General features: G+C 42.0%; 1 protein-coding gene across 4 annotated transcripts in view; it reads left to right on the forward strand.

The window, feature by feature from the left end:
• adgrb2 (adhesion G protein-coupled receptor B2) overlaps positions 1–21573 on the forward strand; it is a 222759-nt gene that overhangs the window by 166688 nt on the left and 34498 nt on the right. For all 4 annotated transcript variants that reach the window (XM_072370498.1, XM_072370501.1, XM_072370499.1 and 1 more), the window contains exons 17-22: positions 8621–8724; positions 9093–9195; positions 9623–9773; positions 12492–12561; positions 13895–13961; positions 16970–17055. In XM_072370498.1, coding sequence (XP_072226599.1) covers positions 8621–8724; positions 9093–9195; positions 9623–9773; positions 12492–12561; positions 13895–13961; positions 16970–17055 — 581 coding nt within the window. The remainder of the gene's footprint in view (positions 1–8620; positions 8725–9092; positions 9196–9622; positions 9774–12491; positions 12562–13894; positions 13962–16969; positions 17056–21573) is intronic.

The following is a 21573-nucleotide window of genomic DNA, read 5'->3' on the forward strand; positions in this document are numbered from 1 at the left end:
TTGTCCAATTATGTATTGATGCTGTCACTCAGCGCATTATGCAACTTTTGTTTGAGCATGAACTCGATAAACGCCAGGCTGTTCGTCGAGCTATCCCCACATGACGTGAGAGAGGAGAGGCGTCAAGAGATTTGACTGTGTTAGGGTGTGAGTTTTGCCTGCAGCACACAACCTACGTTTCTATAAATAAATATTGTGGGTCGCAGAGTGTGTTTGACATTATTAAAGTAGGCTTTTTAGCAGTGAGGGGTACTGCTATTTCTGATCTCCTTTATTGTGCTAATGGTCATCAAAATATGTGACGCCTCTTGCTTCCCCTTCCTCTAATCGCCGCCATCTTCATCCGGAAGACTAAGTCGCTATTCCATAGCATCCCACACCATCATCCCATTCATTTCACACCTTTCATCCATATTCTGCCAATCAGGCCTTTTATTTCTACCCACTTTCTTGCTGCACTTATTTTTCTGAGCTGCATTTCCCTTTAATGGCTCCCTCTTCTCCTCTTCAGAAGCCTACTTTTGTTACTTCTTCTCTCATCCTTTTCACCTTGTTAACACTTTTAGTTGTTCTCCCGCTGTGCCACAGCTCTTTGACTCGTGGTCATAACTATCCATTTAGCTTTGGCTGTAGATGTTACTCCATGGTTGCTTGCAACCAACTTGGCCAACAGGAGAGTGACTGTACTGCATAATCACGGGGTGTAAAAAGGGTTAAGTTCGCCATGTTGAATTCCTTTTTTTTTGCAATTTTCCCTCTTAGTGTTTGGTTTTAAAAAATGAAGTTAGCGCTGGAGAGTAACTGTGCATCAGAGGAATGGAAAGTGATCGTGAAAAAAATATTGGGGAGGAAATATTCAACCAACAGAGAAGGCAGCCTGGCTAGCAGAGAGCCAAGAGAGACAGTCAGAGAGAGGGAAAAGTGGATGTTAGAAGTTACGCTTTGCCAACTACTCTTGCAGAGATAAAGAGCCGCAGCTTTATGTGGACATCAATTCCCTGTCTGACCTTTTCAGTGTAAAAGATTGCTTCTATATAGCACTCACTGGTGCTACGCAATGAGCCTTTAATTTTTAAAAATCTATCACCTCACTGTTTAGAGGACTGCCGACAACTTTACTGTTATCGGCTACAGCCGACCGCTCTTTTCCATATTAAAGCTTTAAATCCCTTTCAACTGCATCATACTTTCCCTGGACATGACAGAATAAAAGACGAGCAGGGTTAGCAATTAGCAGGTGAACGCAAAGCAGGATTTATCAGCTCAATAGTCAGATATTTCCCCGAGGAGCTGAAAGGGACCAAAATAGGTGAATGATGAATATTTATTCACACAAGAGATCTCAGTTTCAACAAAAAAGGGTATTTCTGTGTAATGTGTGTATCATGCTTTGTTTCTGCTACCTTTGACTGGTTGGTAAATACATACAAAGGTGATTAGTGGAAGATACATTAACGGGAGGCTGAAGATTCTAAAAAGTTGAAGAAATTCTATTAAAAAGTTCAAAGAATCATACTGTCAATGACCTCATACATTCATACATACATTCGTACATACCATACAGTCTACTGTAATAAGACATTTGTAAAACAGTCAGGTTTGAATAGAGTCATCCATGTACCTTCTATCTTTGACCATTGCTTGGAATCACTTTAACTTAAAATCAATTGACAGAAGCTTTGGTTGGCCTGCCCATTCTAAAGAAAATGGATTCTCAAATTATATTGTGTTCTGACAAATAGTCTAACTCAGCAGATGCAGCTGAGTTATAAAATCTCCCTCCCAAACAAGAGCTTAAATGAGTGAGAATAAAACAGGCAAAGGGGGTTTACGTATGCTCGGGTCGTGATAGGTTTGGTGCAACCTTTGCTGTTAATGAGGTTGCTGTACAATGCAGTGACAAAGAAGCTGTGCCTTATGGCTGTATCATTCCATGTCATCTCTCATGACCCCTCACTTTAGCTGATGACCAAAGAAACAAGGTCTGTAAAGTAAGTGTTTGGAATAAGCTTTCTCTGCAGGGTGGCCAGCCGTACGCTACACGATCATGAGAGACATATTGAAAAAGGGCATTTGAAATTAAGTTCAGAGGCGGCCCGCTGCTCCTCCTCATTTAGAGGAACTAGCTGATGTGGCGAGGGAACCTGATGAGCACCAGATTTGTGCCTCCCTGTTGAGGTTTCCTGGGCACATGGAGCTGATTAAGAGCCAGCCCAGGACTTGTATGAGGGATTATATCTCCCAGCTGGCCTCAAAGCAGCTGGAATTCCCCTAGGTGGGATTGGAGGGAGATGCTGTGGACAGGGTGGTACAAGCAGCTCTTCTGCCCCCCTGCCACGACCAGGAGATGCAACTAAGACAATAGATAGTCCCTCTGAGATATTGTTGAGACAGGCTTAGATTTGAGAGATTAGTATTTTGCTTGTGTTCAGTCTTATTTTCCTGTACCTGGAGAGAAACCTAAGATATCTCCATACCTCAGACTCTGGTAGTGGTCAGAGACTTCACCCAAGTTTCTGTATATATCTATGGATATTTGTGTGAGTGTATTTTAATTCAACGTGTCCTTCAATTGAAAAACTACAACCCCTTTAAGGTACAGCCCCTATAAGCAACAGGGGGCAGATAAAACTCATATTAGTGTCTTTACATCAGAGCAAATGTCTTCATCAAATGTTTCCTTTAAGAAGCCACAAAGTCCTTGTAAGGAGGAGCGGTGGGGGATTGGATAGCACGGTAACGTACAGTGCCTTCAGTCATTCACACATTCATGACATGCACTGAAAACCAAAATATGATGACGTCCGAGTTACATTCAGTTAACAAAACAAATGCACTTTACTAGAACACATTTGTCACTTCCTGGTTGGGGTTAGAAAATAATAATACTTAATAATAAAAAAAAACGGGATTGTTAAAGCTAAAACACGACCATCAACTTTTTGAATAGCATTTTTACACTTTACATGCAATTGCTCTCACTACCACTAGATGTCTCATATTTTTCAAATGTGATTTGAAGTTGCATCGGCCTGAATGAACAAAACCCTGTGGAGATTTATAAAGGACTGTCTCTTTTATATCTATTAATGTACATTCACGATCAACACTCACCTAATATATTTTCACTTTTCTGAAGTCTTCTTTTCAAGGAGATTAGACAGTTTTAGTGTTGCTGTGTGCAAAGGGAGTTCCAAACTATTTCCAAAGGGCACAGCTGCTGCATCCAAAAGAAACACAAATAAAGTCAACCCCCCCCCCCCCCCCTCCTGTAGTAGAATGACAAGGGGTGCAATCAGACCTTTCCACAGTGCTGATTCAGCGTTGAGGTAATAGGTCTGGCTATGTGAGACAAAACCCCACATAGTCAGCTGGCTTGTAAGCTGGAAATATTTATTGTATACTGTAATGTAGAGGTTATTGTTCCCTTCTGCTCTACCACCTGCCTTTCCCTCCCTCTTTTTCACTGGGTGTTAAGAGGGTCAAAATAAGGTGATGGCCTTAGGGTGAGTAACTGCTGTTATTCATTATTTCATCTCTAAAAGCGAGAATTACTTCACAGAGGTCTGGAACCTGTTACAGAGCATTAATTCCCCTAATATGGAGAAACACGATGGGTATGACCTTTATGCTGAGCGGTCATTCCAGCTGACGTTTCTGCTTCCTGTGACTCCTCTTCCAGCTGAACAATATTGACTTTTCCCTTTCCACTCAGCAAGTGGGTCGGAGGTAATGAGTGAAAGTGAGCTTGGAGGGAAAGTACATTGACTTTTGTGGCATTTGTGACATCAGTGAAGAGTGTGGATGTCATTAGCGAGTCATCACTCGACCCCCAGTACAACCATTAGACCCAGTGCAGAGGACTGGAAGGTATGGGTCAGTGTTTTTGTGTCAATGGCTCTCTGACAGGAGGTGCTAGTGCTGGAGTTGAGTGCACTTTGTTGCTTGAGGGTGCTCCAGGAGTAGCTTTTTACTCCAGCAGAGATTGGATTCTGTGAAAGGGGACAGAGGGGCAAATTGGAAAAATATATATATATATCTGCCACATGCAGAGATGCGAACATGGACGGCCATCGGCACAGGAATAAATGTATTCATAAAGGCTTGTTAACCACTAAAATACACATTTTGTGCAGAAGTTCTAAAGACACTTCTACGCTTCTACGAAGTGCTCAGACTGTGTGGCAGCAGAGCTGAGTATCAGCAGCCCAGCTCTGACAGCTTATCCTGGGCCACGGCGCTAGAGGTCAAGGGGGGCTGGGGATTAACCTCCATGTTTAATAGAAAAAGGAAGGGGGGAGAGAGGGCAGAAAGAGATGGAGGGACTTAGGAGCAGTGTTGAAATTACAGGCCGTTTACAGTGGAGCGAAGGATAGCCAGTTAATCCTGTTTACTTTCTATAGCCTCTGAGATTTCCGCATGTGTATTTTTGTGTGTTCTGCTATATGTGGTTCAGTCACTATAGAGAAACCATCACTATCAGACACAACAGAGGTTTGTATTTCAGAAAAAATTATGAGAGAGAGCGAGAAGGAGGAGCTGATTAAGTGAGGTCATGAAGCTACAGACCCAAGCTACAGTGTTTATTCTTTAAATGACCTCAGTTGGATATTAAACCCTACAGACATGTCTTGCTCCAACAGCGCTCATGCTCAGTGGATCATGGGATTTGGTGTTTAAGGGAAGCATTGAGTTTTCTTTAAGTCAGTTTAACATTTTGTGCCTCAAGTCAATAAACTGACTTATACCTTTTTTTTCTTCACGCTCATGCGAGCGTTTGCGAGTTGCTGTCCAAGTCGTGTTGACATGGAAATTAATTACAGCTTTCAAGTGCCCCTTTCACACTTGTCTTCATTACCACAGTGGGATTCATGGCTTGTGCTTGCCGAAGCAGGTAACCATAAATGTTAGTGAAGAGGTCAGTGGTTCAAACAGCACCTGAGACCTTGATTCTGTCAGCGTCAATGAGCACGTAAACAAACATATCAGCTGGGAGGAGGAAAATGATACAGCGGGCATAAAGACAGGAAGGTTTCTTTTTCTCGTTTATTCATTTTTCTGCTACTCTATAATTTATTTATAAGCCAATTACTGCATCAGAGCAATTTTCTCAAAGCACAGTTTCGGCAGTGATGTTTTTGTCCTGTAAAGGATTTCTCACAGCTGCACACGTGTACCTGCCTCGCTAACTGCGTTTTAGCCCAGTCGTGCTCAAGAAGATGATTGGCTCTGCTCAGGAAGAATCAAATCTGTTTGCGATCATTAGTGCTGAAGGCACATAATCAGAATGTGAACATTTGAGAGCTCTGCCCATTATTTAGACTATTGATGGCCACCGCTCCTGATTTTGACTATAGATAGGGATGGCTGAAGCACAGCAAGATGATGGCTCATATATTAACTAGATAGAAAACAAAGCCTGTTGTGGACAAAGCAATTCTCATAGGTTGCACTATGCAAATACCATACACTTGTCAACTGTAGTTAAAGGGTAGGAGTTTTTTTTTTTATGTTGTAGGACTCCAGTTACTGCATTTATTGAAGGTTATCGAAGAGACAGCATAGATTTGTGCAAGAAAAGGTGAAATGAGTTAGCCTGATCACCTGTAATCACCCTTGAGGTTTTGTTAAATTAATCAAGTAAAGTATTTAACAAAAAGTTGCCACGCATATTTTACCTGTCTCTAAGGCCAACCTTTAAATAATTATTAAGCATCTCAAAACGATCCTAGCATTTTCACAACATAGATGGGCCAAAGACACTCAGCAAAGAAAACTGTCTGACTTGCGAACTGCTTGTAATTTGTAGTTGATTGTTTGGTCATAGTGGGTTTACTAAAGCTGCATGTTCCAACTTTTGTAAAAGAAATGAGACTCAACTGAAATGGTGAAGTTCAAGCTAAAAGATGCTAACACACGTAGGAGAGTCAGACATTTCTTAAGTGTGAATCCTATTTCATACAAAGGATTATTTAACCAATCAATATAAGAACACTGATTTCAGCAGCTTCACCTATAAAGTATACAGTTCACCCATGCCTAGGGCAGAGCAATAATTATGTTGCCAGGCTTGGTTGATTTTTTTTGGTGCTTCATGCTAATTAGCTGGAGTTAGCATACATGGAAACATTTTCTATGCCTGCTTCATCCAGTTTAAATTTATGGGAGGTTGGAGATTATCCCAGCTCCCATCAGAAAAAAAGGTAGGGGACGCCTCCCTACCTTGCCAATCCAACACAGAGACTAATGAAACAAACAACCAAGCACACTCACTCTTGCTGTCAATTTAGAACAACCAATGAAGCTAACAAGCATGTTTTTGGATGATGGGAGGATATAAGTTCTAAGATAAAATGATAAGAGTTTGGACAGCAACATATGCTTTACATGTACAAGGTGCTGATAATCACAAGGATATACACTTAATACAAGTTCTCTAATAATCCCCAATGGAGGATGCGTTAACAGGTGCACTGACATGTAATTTTAGAGCTGTAAATCGTCATGTTTTCCTCACTAAAGAAAAGGTGATGGAGTGATGCATGAGTCAGAAGTGAAGAAAATGGGGGAAGAGTGAAGGACGCAGAGAGGGAGAGAAAGAGAGGGAAGGGGTGACAGCAGGATAGGTAGGAGTGGAGGGAGCGGGGAGTGTGAGTGAGAGGAGATAAGTAGGTTAAACTTCCTGAGCTGAAAATAGCTTTCTTCTCCATCACATGGCAGCCAAGCTGCCCAGTGGAGCCTGGCCATATACAACAGAGCCATAGCAAACTCTTTCTAATCTTTACTCTGACTGTGTTTTACGCTACGAGCACACACAAAACACAGCCGCACATCTCATCCTACTGCAACGTAATACCACAATGTTGTTTTTAGGGCATGCATTTAAGGGACGAAATGTGGCTTTGGGCCTGATGTGATTGTGTATTAGCTTCACTCTCTTTGTAGGGCTGTTTCCTCTGTAGGTTACACTTCCTCCTTTGTAGCATCCCTGTAGCAAAATTGAGGCAATGATTAATTTACTCAGTTTTATAAAATCCTATCGGACAATTTGACCCTATGAAGAGTTGGGAGACAGTCTTTAGATAGTATACATTTCAAGTAAGAGTATTGTATTATCTTTCATCTGGAGGCTAAGACAAATGCAAGAAGAAATCCAGTAATCATGTGTGTGTTTGTGCATGCTTGTCATTCCTCATGTCAGACCTCAAAGCACAAACGTCTCTGTATCCTTTGACCTTCCTCTCTACATAATATCAAACACAATCAGTCTCTTGTGTCTCTCACCCTCCTCCTAACCCTTCTCTATCTCCTGAGCAGATGCTCGTCACATGCTCTCTCTTTTTTGTGGCTATGCTTTCTTATGAAGCAGTTTTGATTATGTTTCACCTCCGTTCTCCTTCCCTGAGTGCTTGTGTGCACGCCATATTGGTATTCCAGCCGATTCCACTTTCCCCTGGAGAAATTGGCTTCCTTTGATGGGGCAGGAAAAAACTACTAACAGGGAAGCTTTGACTTTCTCCTGCTTTTCTTCCTCTGTGCCTGTTTCTTTCCACTCCCTCTTTTTCTTTTCACTTGCTTGTCCTTAACACATCCCACTGCATCTCTCTGAATTTCTCTCCTACTCATTCTTTTCACGTTGCATTCTTGATTCCTCTCTGAGGGAATAAAGAACTCCTCTTTCGTGCATCAGTCCTCTGCAAAGGCACAAATTCTTGCAGCTTAAACACTTGCTTTCAATTACTTAGCACATCTGCCTGGACCTGCCTTTGTGTGCGAGCGTGTGCTTTACTTGCAGTAAAAGACACGTTGCGCTGTTTGAACGTACATTGATGAATCTTTGGGATGAAAGGGAAGGACTAGAGCCACCACGGGAGGTAAATTGAGGTAAATTGCGTGATTGAGAACGTGAAATCAGGACAAACATCAAGCCCATTTGGGTCGCTGCGGGATATGGAATTTACATGCAGCTTCATTTGTCTGTTCACCATCCTTTCAAAGGTACACCCTGGGAGCAGAAGTGGGCCATAGAGCTTAATTATGCTACACGGTCCAGTTGCGTTATGCTAGTACACAAGCCTGAAATATACAGACTACATTCACCTCACTAACTGTTGGTTAGCCACACGTGTCAGTCATAGTAAATAACAGGAAATAGAGACTATCATTATACTTATTAGGTCTGTAAGAGGCCTCGTAAAAGTTCTCTAGGTGGACACAGTGGTCCAGATAGCTACCGTTCATTGGACAAAAAGCAACTTTCAGAGAAGGGTAATTATGTGTCATTATCCACCTTCATTTACAGTAACAAAATCTTGTAATTCTAATTAAAGGTAATTGCATGTAATTAGTGAGAGCTACCAAAGGGATTATAAGAGTTAATAGAAGCTGAAAGTGCTACGTGGGAAATGTGCCAGGAGTTACTTTAATCTGTCCATGAAAATAGACAGCAGTATCCATCTATCTGTCTTTTTAATCTCCAAATATATCACATGACAGAAGCTGCCTTTACTTGCTAATAAGATCAAATGTGCTTTGTTGACCAAAATGAAACACTGAGGGTTGTAAAGAAACCTACATTAAATATTAACACCCACCATCTCTCCCTTATCTTTCTATTTAGGACATGGGTCCTGCGAGCATGCCCTCTGTGCCCCTCATGGTGGGGTGTGGAGTCTCCTGCACCGCGCTGCTCATCCTGCTGCTAATCTACGCTGCCTTCTGGAGGTGAGTGCACACGCTTACGCACTTTTTTGATGGTGTCATGGTAAGTGTTGCTACTCACACGTCCCCCTCCTCACACATTAGTCATTTTCCAGCGCAAATTCAGAAAGTCTATTTTGTGTGTCATCTGTGGTGGCCAAAACTGCAATGAGGCCTAATGAGGAACAAATGGTCCAGCTAGAGCAGGCAGTGGTGATGATTACCCCCCCCCCCCCCCCCCCCCCCCTTTGTTTTGGCAACACACATGACAGATGGCAAAATCAAGCTAATGACTGCATTCTCTAAAAGGTTGCCATTCAGACCATCAGTTTGTCAATAATGCTTATCTCACCCCCATCCTCTTTCGCTCTTTTTCATCCTCTGCTCTGTAGGTATATCCGATCGGAGAGATCAATCATCCTGGTGAATTTCTGCTTCTCCATCCTGGCTTCCAATTTATTGATTTTGGTTGGACAATCTCAAACGCTCAGCAAGGTGAAGCCACAGCCACACAAGGATACTCACCAACACACATTGCAGCAGGGTTTCCACATGAAAAGTGGTCAGAAAGGAATAAGATATCAGTTATATTGTACCTGACTGGGCCTCTTTTAAAGCCTTTATAAACAAAAATGTCTCCGCTCACAGGGTTAGTTTTCTGACTAAACAAGGTTTCACTGTGTGCTGGTCAAAATCAATCAAACTGTAGAACACATTCAAGTCGGATTGAAAACCATTTCCTGTACACAGTATGTATTTCATCAGACTCCTTTTTTTCTGTTTTCTGATTGCACTTTTGTTTTGCGGAGATTCAGTTTTTCTTTACTAACTCAATTACCTTATTGGCTTTTTTCTTTTTCTGTTTTTGAAGGCAACTCCTGCTCAATATCTCTCTTTCTTTATAACTTTCTTTCCACTTCAGGGCCTCTGTACGGTGACTGCTGCCTTCCTGCATTTCTTCTTCTTGGCATCTTTCTGCTGGGTGCTAACTGAGGCGTGGCAATCCTACCTGGCCGTCATCGGCAAAACCAGGTCGCGACTCATTCGCAAGCGTTTCCTGTGCCTCGGCTGGGGTATGCACGCACCCACATGCACCCACACACACAGTTGAACACATGAGACACGTGCCTTAATGCCTGATCAACAGAAAGTGGCACTGCAACATTTATATGCCTGTCTTTAAAATATACAGTTCAAGAAGTTCAGTTACTACTTGCACTACTTCTACAACTACTTGCAGGGATTTATGGTCAACTGCTGTAGCTGGCTAGTTTAATGTTTCTGCGCTGAAGACCATCTTTCATCAGTTTTCAGCACTTAACTTCCACATGGCTGTAGTGACTCTCACATAAAGCTCATGTCGTTGATCTACTGCAATATAGTCAGCTTGCTCTTCTTCATTACAGCATTCACTCCAAAACTGAATGAAGCAGCATGAACTGCATTTTGCGCTTTTGGATTTAGCTGGAGATTACACGTGTGAGGCATTTGTTTTGTTTCCCCAACATCTATCTTGTGATACGTGTATACCTGCACTCTAAACTAAAGATAACAAACACAAAAGATGGATTACGTTCGCAGCACACAGAAAACGCAGTGTTGGCTAATTGCAGTGCTAACCTGCCTCTTTTGTGATTTATTAGCCATAAAAAGACGGGTCAGGTATAACGCCTCATTTCAACACACTCCCCAATAATTTTCCTTCTAGAATTTGCCTCAAATACTATAAAAATGATTTTAACTTTTGTGTGGGACTTTAGAGAAAGACCACACTGCATGCCAGGAAGTTGGAAAAAGAAAGAAGTAGTAGTAGTAAAAAAGTAGTAAAAGAAGTAGTGGACAGGCTAACCAACTGTTAGCTTGACAGTCAAGCTGATGATTACATTTGAAAGACTTAAGAAAAAAGACTTTTTCAGGAAACATTGGCACTGAAATAACGAGGCGCTATGGTCTTTATATCAAACAGAGTCGTGGTCTGTAAGCACACGTAAACATATTTGTTTTTGCTGAAAAACTGCGCTTCAGTTTTGGCTCTGTTTTTTTTTAGCCGTGAAGGTTAACTATTCATTAAGAACAAGACACTTGTTTTGAATTGTAAAATTCTTGAATTATTAGATTAGGGATCATGGTGGCATACACTACTCTCAGCTGCTAATAACAATGTTCTGCTATTCCTTTTAGTAAAATTCTGTCCCAATGTGCCAGAGATTTTTCAGCAAATGACGACACTTTCATAAATTGAGTGCTGATTGAACCACTGTTTTGTGGCATGAATTGGTGATGGAGAGCAGCAAGCCAGCCTTGTTTTACATAAAATATAACAGCTTATTATGTTGCAGTATTGAAATTGTTGCTTGCATTATGCTTGGCAATCTTCATTCCCTCCATTCTCATTTTGTCCCATTTGTTTTTCCTGTATACTGTTATTTGCTGCTCGATTTCCCCAAAGCCATTCATTACAGTTTTTGATGTATACTTTTTTGTAACTTAGCCAGATATAAATTTCTCATACATACACATTTGCATCGAGTGTCATTCCATAAATTCGAAGAATATGGGATGTCACTCCTCAGTGCCCTTCGGCTGTACATCACTTTTTCCATTCAATGTACTACAACCGGGTGCAACAGGCACCTGGGATGTTAGGGGCATAATCAAAGCATATGATAACATCTGCACAACACAGGGAAGGTGTGTTGCGATAGCCCTGCAAATTACAACCCCACAGCAACACCGCAGACACACACAATCTGCCCATTTCACTCAGTATTGATCCCACTCGTCTAATCTGCCAAGTCACTGATGCCCTTACCTGATAGAGGCAGAGAATGTAAAGCCTGCTCTACAGTCACAGATGGAGAGATACTGATGAGTGCGTGTTGGGTATACAGTGGCTGCGGCAGAATTATCCGACACAGTCCCGGACACATGTATGGAACAGCTGAGCAGAGTGGAGGGGATCAAACGTCTTATACTCCTCAAGTCCGTTTTGCAATTTTCCCAGCGAATTATATGACTGGAATCAGTTGCTATGGAAACAGGGGATTTGGGGTGTGACTGGGTGTGTTTTAGATTGTGCACATCTAATGGACAGGTGTGTATCCACCATATTATATACATGTAAATGCTAGATTGATGTTGTTGTTGACTAATTGAAACAATGCGCGTGCTGGTTAGTGGACCGGCCGGCCTCTCCACCATCTTATTCATCAATGGTAATGGGACTTTTTCTAATTGCTTTTCATTTGCAGCCATAATCACAGCTTTGTTAATTACATGAATATTTTAGAGCCAAGCTCATTATGGGCACAGCATATTTCCTTCCTTTTTTCTGGCACGCACTCCGCAACGCTCAGTCTTTCCTTCTCATTTGCACACACATACGCGCACGTGCATTTAGCTAATTAATGCATGACTTGTTGACCACTCCTGGCTTTAACCTAACATTCTTTTAAATTGCCTCTCACTCTCATATGCCAGCATTCTTACGCTGTATGTGTAGGTCCCTCGAGACGGTTACACCTGGAACTAATGATAGTCTGAGCCTTCCGCTGACTGCAGATGAAGAGACGCTGAGGGTTACCTGCGGAGCGCGCTGTCAGTTTCAGTCATATATGCACAAGTTACACACTGTTGCAGGGCTGCTTTGCATTTGAATGGGAGGAGTCCTGTGGAGGTTTTCGCACTGGAGAATCCTGTTTGGCCGACATGCTTCGTCGTCCCCATTAGGGTTTCCTTTCATCCCCCCTTTCTGGCTTTTGATCTTTCTTTCTTCCCCTGTTTGTCTGCAGGTCTTCCAGCCCTCGTTGTCGCAGTGTCGGTGGGTTTCACCAGAGCAAGAGGGTACGGCACAGCCAGCTAGTGAGTTCTGCTTCCGGACTTCCTGCCTTGTCTCACATGCTAATCACCAATCAGATTGGATATCATCGTTTAAAGCAAGCTTCCTCCATTCACCTGTGTTGACATGGGCTGGAAGCACTGTATTGTTCACTGCTGTTGTTGCAGACCATGCAAAACATGCAAGGTTTTTACTTTGTTTCCCTGACGTTTTCAACCAAAAGTCTATTCAGAAAATACAATTCACACCCTTCCACAGGTGATTATCAATTCAGTGAAATGTATCAATGGCTGAATAAACCCAGGATGTATTTTTCACACAATTACCTGAAATGGAGCCATTAGTTTCCCCCTCATCCCTCAGACCAATTAATCACTATATCTACTTCATATCCTCTGGAGGCTTAGACTGGGCTGGGCTTAGACTAGTTGTAATGTAGGAGACACCTTTTCTGCTTATTTTGCGCACTGTATTGTTGGCAATGCCATTTACAAAAAGCATCATCAAGATTCGACTTCGAAAATTTGCCTTTTACATCTCTGTAACTTTAAATATTTATAGCTGAATTAACGAGTTTTAGAAAGTGTTTTGAAAGATATTAAATCCTCTCGCCAGGCACTGATTAAGCCCCGAAAAACTCATTTATTTTCATGGAAATTACACATTTAGGATGTTTTTTTTTCTTAATCACCTTGTGAGTTAGAACGACCCAAATATAACTCTTCACCTTTGTTTTAATTTGCTATTTGCAGATCTGTGACTGTGTAAATTAGTTCAAACTCTATCTCTATCACATGCTTTTCTACAGCTGCTCCAGTCAACTTTATTAACTCCGCAGCTTGACGAGATTAGCAAACAGCCAACAACGTTACATACACTTTCTTTCCCCAATACGCAGCTCTGACAAACCTCAAAGCGACTGGATTATAAAGCACTGAGAAGTGTTAGGAAAAGTTCTGTTCGTGAAACAATGATAGCTGTTCAAACTTTGGCAGTGACACCAATTTATCTTGATCCACCTTTTTGTTGCGAAATCCCAAATGAACTTCCTCTTTTTTCGACTGAAATTAGGATGAGGTTTGTGCATGCTCTGTTCACACCGCTGCAGGACACGTTTTATTTCATTAATTCTTGATCGTCCTCACATCAAATTAGGTTTTGCTTTAGGCCATGAACATAATAGATCTGTTACGTACTGACGGAAACCTCCTTACTCGGTCAAATACTTTAACCCTCAAAAATTAATTCGGAGTAAATGTGATAGTTAAATTATTGTGGATGCGCTGTGGTCAAGTACTTGGCACTCAAGTCAAATGCAATACCTGAATCTCTTTTATTCTCTTGTTTTCCCTCCAGCTGCTGGTTATCTCTGGAGGGCGGCCTGCTTTACGCCTTCGTTGGTCCTGCCGCTGTCATTGTGTTGGTGAGTCTGTCCACCGTTCTCTCTCTTGGCGAGTTTCCCTCGCTCTCAGATCAACCGTCCTCCATCTCACGCATGTCACGCCGCATAATTCTGCAAATATTTCTCCTGAGTTAGCCTCTGAGCTTTAACGTTGCGTGACGACCTCTGAGGATTTTCCTCTCCCCTCGCTGTCCGGCGCGTACGCTCTTGCGGTGGCGTGCACGTGAAAGTGATGAGCTGAGCACTTTGATGCTTGAGTTTAAAATGTCAGAACTAGAAAAAGACTTGAATGCGTTCCAGCAGACAAGAGCTTTCGGCAATGCAGCGTATGTCTGTGGCGAATTATAGCCGAATTCCTGCTCTGAATCTCTCTGTCTAATGTCTACTTTTAAAACATGAGTCACTGTACCCTCCTCTCAGACATAAATACGGGACTAACAGTGTGAGCCACAAACAACAATGTGCACTTTGTTTTCGCTAATCGCCATGATGCACATTTTTATTTTCATGCGTAGGCCTAAATACAGCTCTGCATTGTTCTACATTGAGCCCATTGATTGCATCTCAGTGGTGCTTTAATCATCTGTTTTTGTGTGCTGCTTTATGTGGCTGATCTAATTTCTCCTAAATGAATCCCTGGGTGGATATTTCCACCACTGGGCTGAATAAGTCTGGATGGAGTACGCTGAACACCAGATTGGTAATTGGTGCCACTGCCGACATTACTGTTGGGTGGCACACAGTAGGCTGCACACACACACGCTGTGCAGCACGTGTCTTACAGGAAGTATGACTCAGACAGCATCACAGGTGTGATTTTTAAATAAATTCCCGATGAGAGCCTGGTAATTTTCTTCAAATGGCAGTTTGACTCGCCAGGGAAATCAGGCTTATTTGATACTGAATATTTATTAATATGATAATATAGCCGCTTGCAAGGCCACTTGTAGCTCAGGTTAAATAGTCAGAAAAGGCTGTACACGGTCCAAAGATTTCTTGGACCAGCCTTTCTGTGTGGAGTGTGCATGTTCTCCCCGTGTATGCGTGGGTTCTCTCCGGGTACTCCGGCTTCCTCCCACTGTTGTTAACATGCATGTTAGGTTAATTGGTGACTCTACAATTGTCCCTAGGAGTGAGTGTGAGCTTGTGTGGTTGTTTGTCTCATTTGTCTCTGTGTGGCCCTGTGATGGAGTTGCGACCTGTCCAGGGTGCACCCCGCCTCTCGCCTGATGACCGCTGGGATAGGCTCCAGGCCCCCCGTGACCCCACAGTTGGATTAAGCGGGTATAGAAATGGATGGATGGATGGATTGATTATTTAAGGCATTGAGACCCGAGGCACCCTCTAAGCAAGGAAACTCCAATAGATGTGTCCTGCATCAGGTCTTAATGGTTTTGCGTGAGTGCAGACTTACAGTTCTCTTACACAATAGAAAACTAGAGCTTATCTAATGAAATCTGAAATACATGGATCTAAAATTGTTACATCGACATTAACAATCATTGCCTGACATTTTGGGTCTTCGTGTGAAAAAAGTTTGCAGCCATAGAATCCAGGAAGAGAATTGCTAAGAAGTTGTTTTTGAGTTTTCCTCCTCCACAATGTCGAAGTACGCTCCACACCGCAGCTGCAGTGTGGTACCCGGCCCTGTGGTGTTGTCGCTAGGGCTCCCACTCTGACAAACAGCTGTAATGAGAGCGGAAAGTCGGGCACAGGAACACAGACCTTCCCGCAGGACTCTTCTCTAATTAATGAACCTGGCCTTGGGCAGATATGAGAGCAGGGTGATGCTGACTCACAGCGCTGAGGCCAGACATGACTGGCATGACAATTGCGCTCTCGCAGTCTGGCAAATCGCAGTCGGTTGTCAGCGGTGACACACTAGTGATCAGCTGGCTTCTGCAGAAGCTGCAGATTCTGAAAAGCCAACTGACCACGTTAGTTTAACTGCTCGACTCAGAGGATTTCTCGCCGGCTTTTACTTCTTAGCCAGGAGCTTCTCATGTTGACAGCTGAAGGAAAGAATCCATGCAAACTTTTCTGAGTTTAGAAGCTTGATAAGAATTGGAATGCACAGCCTTCACACAGCAGGTATGCACAGGGGTGTGAATATCACTTATCACCGATGCACCTCACCGCTGACATCCCAAAGAACACACGCAGATGAATGATCAAAGACTCCGCAAAGAAACCCATAGCTGCTGGGAGAAAGACTATGGGTGGATGTTGAAAGTCAGGATTATAAAGAACATGTCACCAGCAAAGACAATCTCCCAGATGGACAAGATTTCAGAGTGGAAGAGATCTACAAGTCTTTGCTCAGATGTGTGTCTGCGTGTGAGTCCAATAGAATCTGTATCACAGGATCAGTATAGCCAGATGTGTGGAGGGCTTAACTATAAACTGCTTATTGGTATGAGAAACAAAGAAGAGACGCAATCAGTGTCCTATATATTCTTAATTTTCCACATTTGTCCAGCTGTTTGATCACTTACTTCTGTATTCATTCATGCAAATGTTTTTTTTTCACAAATGTAATTATTTATTGTATGTCAATCACACTTTTATTTCTGTATATTCCTTTTCAATTTTCTTTTTATTTCTTAGTTTTTTTTAACTGCTTTCAAGTTTTAATCTCACTGCTAACTGGATGAGGTATTTGAATGAGACAAAAGCAGGCAAAAATAAGAGTGACAGGGTTATATCAGAGTTTTTTAGTTTGTTTGCTCTCAATCACAGAAAAAATTCTCTCAATTTCTCTCCAAAATAACACAAATTAAAGGTACATTCTATTAAAAGAGCTGTTTAAAAATATTTTCCTAATTATCATTTGTTTTATACTGGATTCAAAGAGGCCAAAACAGCAATGTAAAATAAAGAATGGTAGGAAACAAGTTAACAACACTTAAGTCATTTCCATTTTGTCTACGCAGGATCGTCTTCAATCGATCAAAACATTTTTGATAGATTTTCTGTTGCCATTCTGTTTATGTCAAGCTGTGCTGATCTCTCTTCTCTGTCTCTCTTAGGTGAACATGCTAATTGGAATCGTGGTGTTTAACAAGCTCATGTCCCGAGACGGCATCTCGGACAAGTCTAAAAAGCAGCGAGCAGGGTAGGTTTACTGTTGACTAAATGCACACACAAACAAAGCGTTCACTCATCCATCCCCACAACTCTTGGTGCAAACTGGGTTAACAAATTTGCCATTTTGGATAAATTTTGCCTTCTGTCAGGCAGCATTTTCAAGGCAACAAACTTTAACTGCTTTCAAGGGACTTTGCAACAAACACTTTGCTTCACCTGCATCTTCACTCAGAAATATAAAGAAAATAGGATTCGGTTTGGCAAGAAAATGACTCGACATCTGTTGTGCTCTGTTTCTCTCTGAGATCAATTCCAGCATCCCTTCCACATGCTGTTGCCATCTAGTTTCCTCAGTTGCGTGACACAGATGAATATGGTACATAAGAAAATCAATGGCAGTTGGAAACCTAATTGAATACAGTAAATGCTTAGATTATGTGGATGAAACCTTTTAAACTGTTGGAAACATGTGTACGCCTGATATTCATATCTGTGTGATATGCATGCAAATGCAAGCAATTACAACATTAAATCTATTAAAGCAGTGAGCGGGCGTTCATCATCTTTTCCATTCCTGGGTGGAGATCTCCTTGGGTCTTAAGGCTAAACTCGTGTTTTCATTTTCACACCAATTGATTCCATCGACCTCTCTTGCACTTTTTTCTCTCTCTAATTGCTTTTCCACCAACGTGTATCAATTGCACAAATTGAAATTGATAGTTTGTTTATAATGGAACAGGTTAGAAATACAGATTGGCTCTCTGGGGGATTGATTAGCCATTCTTAACCTGGAGATTAAAGCAGTTTTGGTGTGCAAACACGCTTAGAAAGACACAAGCGCAGCGAGAAAAGTCTTTCCGGATAAAGTCCATGGCCTTAGCCACATATTAAGCAGCTTTCCCCTCAAATTCTCACACATACAGGCATGATGTAATGGTGTTGCTAACTGGACAATCTGTCATTTGTGTAACGTACTTCTATATGAAGCAACAGGGATGTGGTTGGCACTAAGGCAATGAGCTGTGATGGGATGCTAATGTAGCATGGTCCAGGCATGGCTCCATCATTCTCTACTTGTATGCAATCGTACACACACACACTACACAAACACATGCGCAGACACACCAATCCTCTCCATCAACTGTAAGTAAACAACCAGTCCAGTCCCCTTCCTCTCCGTCACTCTCACAAAGCCTCAGTTGGTACTGAGATGCGTCCTAATAGATAACACACAAACCTGCGTGTATTAGTGGTGGAATGAAATGGCTGGTGTACTTCCTGTCCGTGTCACTGTAATCTGTTAATCCGCACAGCTGCTGTAACATTACAGCGTCCATCTCTCACGTTCTCTCTACTTGCTTTGAATCGATTTTTGTATTCTGACTGTTTTTCATTGCTGCTACTTTTCAAGATCTGGTTTTAATTTGCCTTTCTTTCTTTCTCCCCCCCCTCTTTTTTTTCTTTACCACTCCTTCCCTCTGTTGTGTCCACTTTTTCTCTTTTTATTTTATTTTTTTTTTCATTTTCTTCTTCTTGTTTTGCGACTGTGCCACCTTCACATCCATCTGTCATGACTGGTACATGTGTTTCCACCCCCCCCCACCCCATTCCCCCTCTTTTCTTCCTTACATGGTTGTGTGTGTGTGTGTGTGTGTGTGTGTGTTTGTCCAAAAGTGTCCCGGCGGAGGCGCGTAGCCGACTGCTCCTGAAATGCTCCAAGTGTGGCGTGATCTCGAGCACCGCTATGTCCAGCTCGACTGCCAGCAACGCCATGTTAGTCCATCTTCATCTCTCTGTCTTTCTCTGCCGTCTCTTGTTCGTCTCTTACGTCCCACCACCCCCACTCTCCTCCATCTTTTAATGTCTGGCGGTCGGTAATGATGCAGGATGACGTTCAGACTATTCTCGAAAGCAAAAACAAAGTGCAAGTCAGCCCTGTTTAATAAGAGCAAGTGTTGATCCAAAGTGGTTTTTCCTTTGGGTGCACAAAGCAAATCTGACCCTAGTCAAGCTGTGTTTGTGAGTCATTTTTTTAGAGGTTCTTTAAAGTGGCAGCACACTGTGGCAGAGGCCTAACACATCAGCGTAGTTCAGACTCAAGCAGGATGACGATGAGACAAACTGTACCGTCGTTAAGCACATTACTGTAATTCAACTTTGACCCTCCTATTAACTTAACCTCTTTAAACAGATGGCAATAGCAGCACATCACCTATCAAAAGAAAGAAAAGAATAGGAAGTTTAGAACTTTTTCTTTTTGTACTAATCAGAGGTTGTTGCACAGTGCCTGAAAGCATCTGTAAAGTGTTTCATGCAATTGAAGCAATCTTTTTATGATTAAGCCAAGTAAGAAACAAAACAAAACCGAGGGTCGACACTTGGATGAGGATGATGATGTATTAAAAGCAGTTCATATCAATCAAAACAAAACAAAACAAAAAAAGGCAATTAAGAATGATAAGAGCAATCAAAATTTCAAGCAAACAGCTGGAAGTGAGATAAAACACAATTAAACTTCACTTGGCCTCAAAGGAGCCAAACATTTCCCCTTTTTTTCTGCCTCTTATTCCAAGCTGCAGGTGCACAGTTAGCTAAACTGGACTTACCGAGCTCAGTATAAACGGCAGCCATCTGCGCCATATTCCAATCATTGGAGCAATTTCAATAATGACAGTGTGTCCGGATTCTACAGTTGGAGACCATGAATTGACAGAAGTAGGCACTGCCTAGTTGAGTTGTGAAGTTTAAAAGGTCCCAAAGAAGAAAAATGCATGCGAGAGGCATTTTGAGCATCAGTTGTGGAACTCAAAGTCTAATATCAATGCTTAAAACTGAGGATGCCTTGGGCTCAGTTTTAGTTGTTATTTTATGCAGCTTGTTACAAATTACTCTTACTCCAATAACTTTTAAGCTTTAAGGAGATTCTGCACTAAATTATAGAACTTGAATGTAAACATGCATGATAAATGCCTTAGTGTGGATCTAACTGAGTCCTAAGTCATTTAGCATCCTTAAAGTATGATTAAAAAAACAGATTGAACAGATAACGGTAGATTTCTGTAGTTTGTTTTAATCCCCTTTATTCCTCACAGTCTGACTATCACTGTTTTTTACTGCAGGATGACATTTGAAAATTGTTTCTCTGCGGGTTGTTGTCACGGTTTGATTATCAGTGCAAACAGCCTCTGAGTGAGAGATCGTCCACTCTCTTCACAATCACAACTACCATACTTCCCCACATTCTTGTGCGAGTCTTTCATTGCGACTTTGTGTTTATTTTTGGGAAAGCGCTCAGCTTAAAGCAGCAACTTCTGTCTTAGCTGTGTTGCTTCATGATTGCCTGCCGCGATTAGAGGAGGATGGTAAGATCCTGGCCATGTTCGGGAACACATTGTGAATCAGGCTTTTTTGTTGCAAGTGGAACGCACGGAGCTGCTACTAACTTCTTTCCTTAAGATCTTTTCTAAAGACAAAGCGAGTCGATCCTTCTCTGTGGTGATTTGTATTCATGCTAATGTTCTTTGTCTCGCTGCCTGTAGAAACTGTTTGGATGAGTTTTCTTCAAGTAATCTCTGAGTAAAAAATCCTTTCTGTGAGGCCCTCTTGCACATATTCACACGAATAAACTTCTGACAGAGTACATGGAAATTCATCGATATGAAAGATAGCCACCGCTTGAAAGCTGTGACAAGATAATTCCAACAAAAGAAATTATTTGAATTCTAATGCTTTTAAGTATCATGACGTCACAAAAAATCTGTCCTTTCCAGGTTTTAAGATTAGTTAGATGCAACCTCAGATTAACAACGCATGACATGTTACTTTGTCGTTATTAACTGAATAAGAATGCAACCAAAATGCACAAGCAGTACACCCCCTGATTCGGTGGCTTGTAGAAGCCCATTAGTGGTAATACTGTGAAGTGATTGTTTTCTGTATGCCGTTACCAGTCGCTCACAGCTTTGAGGAGGGATTTTCTCCCACTCTTTTTGACAACGTTCCTCCGGTTCAGTTAGATTTGTAGGCATGTGTTGATGCACAGCTCCCTTAAGGTCCCATCCAGCATTTCAATCAGGTTGATGTCTTGACTTTCACACCTTTGTGATTTTTTTTTTGGCATTTTGTTGCAAATTGCTTGAGATCGTTGTCCTATTGCATGACAACTTTGGACAAGCTTTAGCTGTTGGACTGATGGTCCCAAATTCCACTCTAAATTATTCTTTGGTATACAGAGGAGCTCATGGTGGACTCGATGACTGCAAGGTGTCCAGGTTCTGTGGTTGCAGAACAAGCCCAAATCATCAGCCCTCCAGCACGGTGCTTGACAGTCGTATTAGGTGTCTTTACTCATAGGCTGTGTGTGGTTTACTCCAAACGCGATGCTGTGCATTATGACCGGACAACTCCACTTTGATCTCATCTGTCCAAAGGACAGTCTTGGGGTTTGCTCAGATGCAACTTTGCAAAGTGGCTGTGCTGCCATGTTCTTTTTATGCTTTCTCCTGCAGCCCTTCCAAACAAGCCGTACTTGTTCAGTCTTTTTCTA

This window comes from Leuresthes tenuis, unplaced genomic scaffold (assembly GCF_036924035.1).
Source record: "Leuresthes tenuis unplaced genomic scaffold, fLeuTen1.0.hap1 SCAF_18, whole genome shotgun sequence".
In the NCBI taxonomy this organism is placed as follows: domain Eukaryota; kingdom Metazoa; phylum Chordata; class Actinopteri; order Atheriniformes; family Atherinopsidae; genus Leuresthes; species Leuresthes tenuis.